The sequence below is a fragment of the Zosterops lateralis genome (genome assembly GCF_965231275.1).
Source record: "Zosterops lateralis genome assembly, chromosome: 3".
Lineage (NCBI taxonomy): Eukaryota > Metazoa > Chordata > Aves > Passeriformes > Zosteropidae > Zosterops > Zosterops lateralis.
The window spans coordinates 27,170,884-27,182,967 of NC_139764.1; the positions used below are offsets into that span (position 1 = coordinate 27,170,884).

A 12,084-nucleotide genomic window follows, 5' to 3' on the forward strand; every position below is an offset into this window, starting at 1 on the left:
GGGACCTGGGTCCAGCTATGTGAAATTGCCCTGAATGGAGTAGCATTTCCTTGTTTAAAATGGTCCTGTAATGCAGCTCGTCCTGCTTTCTTACTGTTTTAATCTCTCAGAATTAAAGGTGTTCTCTATGTCCACAAGCTGCAGGTTGCTGGCATCATGTTGCACCAGGCACTGTAAAGACCTACCATACACATTGAGTGAAAACATTTCAGGCTTTTTAAGTGTCAGCTGGCTTGTGATTTTATCTATCTATTAAGCTATTGTGTTCAGAGAACCCGCAGCCAGGCACGGACCATAAGAACAGGTGTGTAACAGATACAGGTTTGTCCTGTTTTCTTACTTCTTGCTACCCTCCCCTCTATAAATTATTTACACTACTAAATTCTGAGGGCAGAAGGTGATAACAGTCTCCAACCTGCTGGGAGCTGATAGAAATACTACTGTGTGCTTACCAGACTCCATGCTATGTGCTGCCCTCAGCTCCATGAGGAGCTGCCACCTCCCTCTTGGGCTCTTTTTGGCATCAGCCACCAGTCAGGCACTTCCTCCTTCACTGCTCCTGTGGTGTGGCTGGAGGAAAAGCAGAGATTGGCTACCCTCACCCAAATCTGACAGCATCTACCCTTTGCTCCCCTGCCCATGCATCTCCCCACTTTTCTAGCTCGTGCCTTAGCAAATTCCCCTCAGTTATCTAAAAGCCAAGGTTCAGTCTCTTCCTCCTCAGGCAGAGATTGTCCCAATTTCTTCAGATAGCTCCATCTTTATCATGGGTATCACCAAGTCACATTTTGCTGCCCATTAAGGCAGGTAGTTAGCTATATTCCAGCGTGTTGCCAAGGAAACTGCTGGAGTTGTAGGACTGCAAATACTTCTAGCCTGAAAAATGGTGAGCACTGCTACTAGAAATATTGTGGAAATTCATAAACAGTACTCAGATATTTTAATAGCCCTGGCATGAGATTCAGATACCAGTCATAAATGTCCATTTTATTTTATCACAGTACTGATTAATTCTAACACTTCCCATCTCTGTGCATCTTCTTTAAAAGCAGCCCACTGATAAAACACAGCCCTTAAAATAAACTTCAGTTTATTTTTCAACAGCTGTCCAAAATCCACATTGAAAAATACTTTGCTATGCTGTATCTAATTGAAGACCAGATGCCATTGAACTGATGTCATCAATACCCCATACAAGTTAAGGCATCTGCTTGCATAAAACAACTCGCTTTTTTGGTTCTTTACCCTCCAGCTCTTTGGGCCAGGACCAGTCTCATCTGTAAGGTGCATCAGAAGTGTAGGTAGTTGTGAAAACAAATATTCATTGCCATTCTTCTCATGACAGAGAGGATAAATTGTAAATTTTTTATTGCAAAATATTAAAATAAATTACATTTTACAAAGACTTAGCAAATATTTACATACAGTGTGATTCCAGTGACAATCAGCAACAAAGAACAGACAGACAGGCATATTATGGAGTGATAAGAGTCAGAACTGCACAAATGTCAAAAGCCATATGAAAGACAAGCTAATTTTTAAAAGTTAAATCCATCACAAATGGAATGAATCCCACGAGGCACAAAAATTACACGTCTACAAAGTTCTTTTGTTTAGTCAGCAGACATATTGCTTTTTGCTCTCCTCGTCTGTCTCTACACACTCTCCCAGATCAACTGGAGGAAAAATAAAATCTTTGCATACACAGCTGTGTCACCATGGATCTGTTATCAGTCTGGTTTTAATTCTGCATGCTGTGTGATATCCATTGCCAGCAACAGATTCACAAATCATTAGTTCAGAAAAATTTAATGCTCCGATTCTGTATTTCCTCAGTGGCTTCGTACCAGTGTATCAGATGTGTCAGGCTGCCTGATGTGAGACAGGTATTTGAAAGCGATGCCCTTCTGGAAAAAATTGGCTTTAACAGCCCAATACAACCCAAGAAGCATCGCAACAATGTCATGAAGAATGGGGTCACAGTCTTACAGCACTTAAAAGGCCTTTTGTAGGAACAGACTTCCATGGTCACATTTCAGGATTTTATTTTTGAAAAAAGAATAAAACTGAAAATACTGGCTCATCTAGGCAAAATTAGTAAGTGAACCCATCCTTCACGTGATGTGAGTGGAAATAACATCAATTTGTAGGCATTAGCTAGAAAGAAGAGTTTTCACTGCTATTCCATCCCTTCCTTATACATGCTTTTAAGGTTTTTTCCTTCTTTAAAAATCCCCCTTTCCTCTCTTTTCAGGAAGAGATCTGTCTCACCTATAAAACCATTTCCACAGCTTTAAGAAAACTGTTAACATTATTACTTAGCCAAATGAACTCAACTGGCATCCAAAGAAAATGTTTCCAGATTGACCAAATAATTGAAATAAGTACAAGACATAACCAGGCAGCACTAGGGAGTTCACTCAGAGACACATTTGGAGCTGAAGAGAACAAAATCCAGCCTGACACCCCTCTAAGTCACTACATGTAAATCTGAAGGCAGAAATATATTAGTTTAGATCCCCCAGGCAGTTTCTTTCCTCAAGACATGGAAGACAGGCAGGCAAAAAGCTGTCTTGTTTAGCACTTCGGCACTTCTGAGATGGCACCATAATTTTAAAAAACCCTGGGAATGGTTCAGCTTTTTGGGGAGAGCCACTATGAAAGCTATGCATCAACTAAACCCCTCCAAAACTCTGAAACATGCAGGGCTTAACGAGACCAATTCTGCTGGCCCCTGTGTAAAGAGGAATTTTTTCCCAGTGTTAAGATTACATTAAGGCACATGGTGGGATATCTTGAGAACAGTTTTGTGAGGTGTGATCATGTTTCCCCGAAAAACTGGGAATATTGTACTTTGTTTTAATAAATTTAAACTATTACTTTAAATCCCATGATACTTATTATGCAGACTTATAGTCTATGCTGACTACACTGGGAAAGGCCAGAGAGCCACATCTAGCTTGATAATACGAAACAGATCTCGTCTATTCTCAGCTCTGGCATACAAGTGCACTTCACTGCACAGAACAGAGTCTGGGTTCCAGTGTGCAACATCCCCTCCCAATCAAAGCAGCCCAGCCAAGTGTCTGGGTTGTATTATTTTGGTATTAAAGAGAATTTTTCCCTTCTTTTTTTCTTGTTTTTTAAAATGAAGATTGGACTATGCTTTTCCATTTCACGCACTTTCTTAAAGTCTTTTCTCTCCTCGTTGTCCTTTGTAGCTTTCTGACTGTTACTAAAACTTTGATCATTGCATCAATAATGGAAGACAAGTTGGTGGACAACAAAAGCTAAATGGAGTGCTTTCCCATTTTCTTTTAAGTTAGTGTGAACTTCTTAAAACAAAAAATATTTTTAAAAAAGAGAGAAGACTAAACTGACTACAAAAACATCCTGCGCATATGCACATAATCCTACCTAACATTTCTTACAGTTATAAAGTACAGCTGTCAACCACATCTCTTCAGATACAAAAACCTGAAGGGCTTGGAGTAATCTTAGAAGAGTGGGGATTAAGGTATCTTACTAGAAGTAAATAAGAATCATCTTGATATGGCCTCTCCCTCTATCCTGTCAGATGCAAATCTGACAAATTTGTCCAGCCACCTCTGCTCCAAATAGTGTAAATAGAATAAAATTAGACTACAAATGAGAATCTCTCTTCCACAATACTATCATAAATTGCAGATTAAATACAAATCAAATTATGTTGACTCCACAGTTGTTTAGTATAACAGAAGTGGACAAGAGTTGGCCACAATTCAGCCATTGTGTTTACATTCTATTTGAAAAAAATGTCATATATATGGAAAATTCAAGGAAAGAAACAGAATAGTAAAGACAGTCCCTCGTTTCACAGTAGGTAACTTCAAAACTTCCCATCTAAAGGCTATCCAACCAGAGTGCCAGCTTCCCATATATCCTCCTTCTTCTGTGAAACAGGCCAGCAACTGAAGCTGCAGCCAATATTTGTAGTTATCAGAAACAGCCAGTATTTTAAGATTAGCATTGCAAGGTTCCTTAAGGTCTTCTTACAAAGCTAGTGAGTCTGCCAGCATTACACGGAAAACGAGCCTGAGAAAACTTTCAACTGTTCACTGAACTTTGGAAACTTTCAGACATACTAGAATGGCTTGAATACTCTAAAACCAAACAGATCAGCACGATCTGGCATGTTAAGGTTTAAAGGTCCTGGCTATTTTCTGTTCCAAGTATATTGGATAAAACTGAAGTCAGTACCTTTTGGCAGCATATAATCAAGAGCCTCACTGGAAAGAGTTGTCAGGGTTAATGCATAGATATAGAGAAAGAAAGAAAAATAAAACCATGGTAAAATTTCTTTGTAGCCAAAACAATTTGGGTATACATGTTATGAACAGACATGCTTCCTTCTAGTGAGTAGCCCATCTCCAAGTCAAAAGATAATACTTTTGGAAGATTAGAGCTGAAGTTCCTTCTAAAAAAAGTGCCTAATGGCCTGAAGTCACTTGATCACATTTTGGTTTGCCCAAGATTTGATACTGCCCAACCTTCTATCAAGTGGGATAGAATAACCATTGTATATGCAAATAGGTCAAACTCTAAAAATAACAACAAAAAATATACAAAGTGTAATCAACTGTTTCAAAAATCACCTCCCATTCAAGTCATGTCTGAAGTACCAGGGCAGGGAGGAACATCAAACAACAATACTGACTAACACACTGCTCATAACAGCAGCAGTGCTACAGGTCCCTTCTGACAGGCATTAGAGCATTTGGAGGATATCTGTGCTTCCCAAGGTGTTTTTTTTCCTAAGAAGAACAGTGTCAATAAAACTTCACCTGTACACAGATACTGTATAAGGTTCATTCAAGTATTTCCTTTAGGAAATGGACAGTGGAAGGACACTTTCAACACTAAAAAAGTTAATTGCATCCTGCTTGTGCTCATACACGCTTTGATCAATAAGTCTTCCAGTCACTTTACTCTTTGACAGTTCTGGGGCTGATGTGCAGCTCAGCAGCCCAACTGGCAAGCTTTATCCCAGATGATTCTTCCTTGTTAGAGGGCTCCTTCTTGATCCATTCCTTTGGAACTCTTAATTTTAATATTTTATTTATGGAATTAGAATTCACTGTAATTTGACAAGCACTGACATATTCTACAGAGATGTTTCAGAAGCTTCCTTCTCAGTTTACCAAGACACCTCAGCTCAGATCTGTATGTCCTGGCATTCCATCCAAAGTTTCTCTTTAAGTACAGCATGCTAGTGCCATATTTTTGGCAGTAACAACTCAATAATGGGCAATCCCCTTGATTACATTTGCGATAAAAGCAGGATTCAAATCCAGGTTTTCAGAGGTGAAAGGGTAATGGAGTAACCAAACACATTTGATGCCCAAAACAGTCTTGCAACAGTATAGTTACACTCCCAAACTATTTCTTCAATGAAATGCATGAACTCAGAGCAGATCCAGTGTATTAACTAGTCTTTTCTATTTTGTTCAAGAACCATAAAATCTAAAGAAGGAGTGGGACTCCAAATTCAACTGTTATTTTACAAGTGTTTCAGAAAAGCAAAGCTGACGGGCTCAGAAGCCAAGTTAGGATGGCAAAAGGAGACTGGAATTCTTAGTTTGGGACTTGCTTTTGTCTTCAAAGAGACAGGAGAAGCTGCAAACATACTTTTCTCCTTGCTCTATGTTCAATATGCACTGACCACTTTCAGAAAACCATTGTCCAGCATGCTCACGTGGCAGCCTTCACATTGCTTACTGTATTATATTCATTCATCAGTTGTTCATAAGGCACAGAAAGTTCTAGCTCATTATTGGTAAAGGTGGATTCATCAGAGGATGGGAATTTAACCAATTTTTTTGCAGTTTCAGATTCCTCTGCAAGATTATCATCCATAGAGGATTTTGATGTTTCCTCATCATCTGAGACATCTTCCTCTTCATCCTCATCTTCATTTACAAATGTTATATTGGCATTCTCAAATATTAAGGGTCGATAGTCTCTGGAATCCCACACTTCACCTTCTTCTTCACTAATCCTGTCCAGCTGGTTCACAAACATGGTTCCTTCTAGAGGGCTGCTGTCTCCAATACGTTTGTCATGGAGGGGTCTCAGTACATGACCATTTTGAATGTCCAGGGAAGTCTCATCATACTCAAATGACTCTGTCTTTGTGTAAGTCACCTGAACATCTATACTGGCATTCATTTGTTTGGCATTTTCCACTATAATCATTTTGTCATTGCTTGTCTTCAGGGCCTTCTTCCCAATTTGCTTTATAAGGTCATTGTAGGTCTCTTCCTTCTTGGAAAGAAAGCTGAAAATGTTGACATCCTTTGAGTTACCCATTTGAAGGGGTTTTTTAGACCGAGGATGGTTGTCAAATGACTCTTTTCTTTTTTTCCTCCGTTTCTTGATTGCTTTGTGGACTTCCACAAACATACTGACCTTCCAGTTAACAAAGAGTGAGAGCCAAGCTAGTCCCAGATAGATCCATAACTCCACAAAGTATCTGTAAAGCGCATGATAGTTTGCATCTGGATTTACACCTACAGGAAATTAAGAACAAAAACATTACTGAAAGAAGACTCACAGCTGATAAACCTTTGAAGTTACGACCCTGAGAACTGCTCTCTTCCTCACTAAAAGAGCCTTGTTATTTGAACACTGGTCAGAGAAGTAGCAAGTGGGGAAATGAAAGAAAAAATTGATCCCACATTTTCCACTCCTTGGCCACATGTATTTTGACCACTGGACTAACAAAATAAAAATCAAACATATTTATCCTCTCCTTATAATATATAAAAGTGAACATTTTCCTGTTTGAAAATTACCGGTCTTCCTCCTGCAACTGAAGTATGTATATATAGGTACCTTCCTTGAGAAAAAGATTCAGAATTCCACTTATGAGAACCAATGCACTGAACAAAGCAGTGTGTTTTAGAGAAAGAAGAGGTTTAGGAGGGAGAGAGGAATATGCTCAGCATTCCCCATTGACTAGTTCTAGGCAGGTGTAGAAAGCATTGCCCAATGCCTGCACATCCTGCTTAGTATACTGGATCCCATCCAAAGGTGCACAACTACCATGGTGGGCAGGGTAGCTCTGAGCCTGAAATACAGACCTGGGTCACCAGAAGGACTTATGAACTCTAGAACTTGTCTGCAAGATCAACCCAATAAAGGCCTTAGGTCTATACAAACAATGAAGAGCCAGGTCTAGTCCATTGGCTCAGTACCCAACCTTAAGAAAATGTTCTATCCTGCAAAATGTGCTGGAAAAGTTTAGAAAACATCTTTTCAAATGAAGAGTTTGGAAGTAGAATTGCCACACTATGCGTGTAATGAAATAATACATAAAATACAATTACTGACCAGCAACAAAATCTCCAAATCCTATGGTGGTGATAGTGATGAATGAGAAATAGAGGCCTTCAATGTAATTCCATCCTTCAGTCATCATGAAGACAAAGGGAGGAATAACCAGATGGACCAAGACACCCCAAACAATGAAAATAGCCGTGCATGTAATTTGGGCTTTCCTCTGTGAAGAAAAAAGAAAAAGTTAGGGAAAGATCTCAAATTTTTTTCCCCTGCTCATAGCACCAGTAATTATCTGGCAGCATCAGATATTTCGGTTTTGTGCTAACAATTTAGCTGCCATAATTAAAAGCCACTAAAAGTGACTGAAGTAATCACACTTTATTTTCTCCTTTAGGCAGAACTCCCTCTTCTTACAACTATTTGCTCAAAAAGGATTATTTCCTCATAGTTTTCCTTCACACTCTTGGAATAGTTTAAGGAGTCCCTGGTATTTTATAAATTGGCATGGGATATGGACATAGCACTCTAGTCTAAAAAGCCACCAGTACCTCTAACTTTCCTTTTACTCATTTGAATAGAGAAGATCAGAAGTGTTTTAAGACTTTTCTCTCCCATTTGTGACTCCTTCCCTTTGCCACCCATGCAACCTTTGTACAAACCTGCACATACACATGTATTTCACTATTATTTTCCGTACTTTCTTCTAAGGTGCAAACCAAGAAAATTCTTGCTCTATTTCTGAAACCAGCACCTAAAGCAGCCCCAGTGCCCTCCAGGCATTGACTCTGCACTGCCTGTCATCTCTGTGCCGAGTTAGAACTGAAAATTCACTTGCAGTGGGGAAGGGAGGGAGAAGGACAAAAACCCAAACAAACCATCACCAAAAAACCAACAGTGCCACAAACCAAAAACCACAAGTAACTCAAAACAAAATATTATTTTGCAGTAGGTTCACTGCACAGGCAGGTGAGAGACGAGCATGACAGTGTATTTTCATTTCTGTGCCTGAGGAGCTTGAATGAAATGTCTGTGAAATGGAACCTCATGTACATTTGTCCTAAAGGTCTTTAATGTAAGAAGTAGTACCAAAGATACTAAAATAAGATCTCATTTTGCTAAACTTCTTGCACATCAGAAGCTATCCATCTTTCAGTAGTTTCAATGCAACACCATTTGTGAAAATTCATATTTGTGCAAGTGTTCATTTGCTATGAGATAAGCAGGCAAGTTAAGAAGTATAAGCTTAATTCATGCACCAAAACTACACAGTTCAAGGGTAAACAAGTAAGGGCTTACCAGGCTTACTCCTCTTTTTGTCAGAAACTGGCCCAGCCTCTTGGCACGTCCTCCAAAGAACTTCCCCAGAGCACTGATCCACGTCAAGCAGAGAGGGACGCCAAAAAGCCCATAAAATATGCAGAAGAGACGCCCAGCGTGCGTCTTTGGGGAAACATTTCCGTAACCTGAAAGAGATAAGTATGTCCTCCTTCTGTTCTTGTTGAAGAGAACACAAACCAATTCTACCTGTGCACAAAACAACACTATGTGGGCTCCTACTGTGTCAGACACTCCTTACTTCACCGTCTAAAAGGGACTTAGTTCACTCCAGCTGCTCATCTTCTGAATCTCAATGCCTTCCAATTCTACTCTAGCAAACATGCAAAAAACCCTAACTGTAGTGCTCCCTAGATTTTGTTTATCTTTTTCTGGACGAGATGGGTAAATACAAAATAAAGCTCATCTCAAAAGTTCTAATATGCTGTCCCAATCTTAAACAGCACTAGTTTAAAGTTAAAACTTGACTAATTCAATTTTACAGAATGAAACTCAAAATTCATCCTGAAGCTAGCTCCCAGGTGAAAGATCCACTATACACATTTCACTTGTGACCTGGTACCTTTGCAGGGTAAGAGCTTGTGAGTTAAGTGCAAGGCAAGTGCAAAATATTTCATATGAATTTAGTTCCTTGCTGGTCAAAAGAACTCAACAGGACATTACAGATTCAGGCTCTAAATTCAGCAACCTATTTTCTGAACTTCTGACAGAGTTTTCTTATTTAGGTGTGTTCCTGACTTCAACGTTTTCATAAGTTGGAATATCAGCTGGGTATAGTGAATTTTAAATAATAAAAAAACCCACAATACTGCATATGGTTTTACAGTATGACTTCTACATTCAGTCCTCTCTGGTTATTTTCCATTCCTTTTTTTTCTTTTTTTTAATTGTGGGTTCAACAAGTCTATAACAACACCATGTAGCAAAGATTTTTCTGTAAAAGCAGAAGGCAAATGATGTTGAGTTCAGGAGGAAGAAGCCTTCCAGTGCAGAGGGTCTTACAAGCACAAAGCAACAGTAATATTTAAAAAGCAATCTTTGTTCTGCTTCACCTTTTTTTAAGAGGTAGATAAAAATCTAGTTAGTTCTGCAAGCCAGGAACACTGATAATTTAGTGAGGGGGAGGACACGTGTATAACAAGACAGCAATACAAAAACCTCATATGCACTTGCTTTAGGTATTAGTTTAATGGAATGCTTTGTTATGTTTTTGTTTTGGAATTTTATGATTTGGAAATTTAAGTGTATGAATCAGTGGAACTGGAATGAGACCAGCCAACTCCAACAGCACCTTTAATCCATTTACTTATTGGAAAGGCACACTTTTCTCTTCTGTACACACATGGAGAGAGTGCCAAAACCCTCCCTCAGTCTTTTCCTCTACGAATCTGCAGGTGAACACGTAACTTCAGGCAGCTCCAGCCATGGGGACTTTATTTGGTGGCTACCTTGACACAGAAATGGGAAAGTACAAACACACTAGAGCCTGCAGAAAACAGAAAGCTAGGAAGGTTGACATAGTAAATATTTACCAATTGTAGTGATCACGGTAGCAGCAAAGATCACAGCGTTCGGCCAATTCCAGTTGTTGAAAGTATTATTCCCAGTGATGGCAACCCCCTGTCCAGCAGCATCTGACACAATCTGTAAGGAAAAAGTAATAATCGATCTTGTAAAATTCCGGCAGCCTAAAAAAGAAATTTATCTGTCCCTCTCAGGATTTTCCCCTTAGCTCATACTTTCAAAATCATCTTTGAGTTTTTTGTGAAGGCCAGACTAATATATTCATTAACAATAATTTTATGAAATACTAAAAACTTGTTTTACAGAAGAAGAAATAATGCAGGTGCTCTGTCATTTCAATAGGGAGTTTTAAATAGATAAATTTTTACTTGACTTACAAGTTTAAACCAAATGGATCTCGTCCAGAGAGCAAATAACACTCCTGCAGACTGAACTAGCACTTAACCTCCAGTGCAGATCTTGAATTTGGTTTAATATTAGGGACTTCTTCAGAACTACTACTATCCATTTCAAAACACTGTTACATGCCTCAGCTTGACTTGGGTATGAATGTCACAGAATCCTCGGCAAAGCTCATGTGATTCATGTTAATTCACCTGCTGTCTCTACCAAAGGCAAACCATCTACAAGCAAACAGTAAAACTCTACTTTTCAAAGACAGAGAAATTAAGATTTTTTTCCACAGCATTTCATGCAACAGGATTCCAATCATTGTCCTTGAATCAGGCCCTTTTCTTCTCCCACGCTGGAATCTGGTATGCCATGATGAATGCAAAGCACTAATTTTTATTTAGTGAAGAAAGTGAAAGTTTCAGATCAAAAACATGCACCTTGCTGATTCTGGAATGCACTTCTACTTCCCCAAAGCAAAAGGAACAAAACAAACAGATATACTACATTCTCTCTGGGAAATCTCTAGTTATTTAAATCTTAGCCCTGCCACATCATGATGCAGTTAAAGACTTACTGGATTACTCTGCTTTTTTCCCTTCAGTGTAAACACTGAACAAAACTGAGGCTACACCCATATACAGAAAAGGTGAAGGTATCTCCAAATGCTGATTTATAATGTTACCCATTGCCTGCATTTCTCCCTCAATAAGTGTTGAATATAGAAATTATCTGCAGCTAAATATCTAAAAATCAAAAAAATTGGAAGCAATATACTTTTTTAAAATTATTTTTTTTTTTTAGAAATAAACATGACAGGTGATGTTTATCTTAAACTGGCAAGAGCTTATAAAGTTAACCACAACCAACTCTTCCTTCCCCCATCACCCCTTCCTTCCTTTCTATTTGATTAAGATCTGATCTTGGACCCAGAAGAGACTCAACACAAAGTTCAATCAGTACTGAAAGCATACACAAGTTAACACAGGTTTTAATTATTCTTGAGACTTATTACATATCACCACCCTCCTACTGTAATAAAAATGCCCTCAAAGTGAATGTATTGTTCATATACAAAATGCAAACTATTTAATTAAAAATGCACTTTCAACACACAGGCTGTTCCAGAGGATAAAAGGAGAAACACTCAAAGTGAATAAAGGTAAAGAACTAGATTTTTTTTTTCTCCTGGTAAACTTAAAGTGTGTGTAAAACTGGATGCAGTGTCTTTCCATAGCCTACAAGCTCTGGATTGAAGAGGACAGAGTTCTCACCAAGGCACTCCTTTGTCATGAGAGAGTGGTGTACCAATGCAAAGCAGCCCTAAAACAGGCAGGTTGAGAATAGGCAAGTAAAACACACAGTGTCACCCCTCTTCCAATAAAACCAAAAGCTCATCTGATAAGATACCAATCAAAGTACAATCACTCATTTCTGCCATGTAAAAGACATTCAAATCACCTGAAAAACACAATCTATTATCTATTATTCTTGAAAAGATGCCTTGACTTCTTC

At 38.7% G+C, this 12,084-nt stretch overlaps 1 protein-coding gene across 2 annotated transcripts in view; it reads right to left on the reverse strand.

The window, feature by feature from the left end:
- Positions 1–1,351: 1,351 nt before the first annotated feature.
- KCNK5 (potassium two pore domain channel subfamily K member 5) overlaps positions 1,352–12,084 on the reverse strand; it is a 37,756-nt gene continuing 27,023 nt past the window's right edge. For both annotated transcript variants that reach the window (XM_083858419.1, XM_083858418.1), the window contains exons 2-5: positions 10,188–10,299; positions 8,617–8,783; positions 7,372–7,540; positions 1,352–6,548 (exon numbers count right to left, since the gene is read on the reverse strand). In XM_083858419.1, the coding sequence (XP_083714545.1) occupies positions 5,731–6,548; positions 7,372–7,540; positions 8,617–8,783; positions 10,188–10,299 (1,266 nt within the window). In that variant the 3' untranslated portion in view covers positions 1,352–5,730. The remainder of the gene's footprint in view (positions 6,549–7,371; positions 7,541–8,616; positions 8,784–10,187; positions 10,300–12,084) is intronic.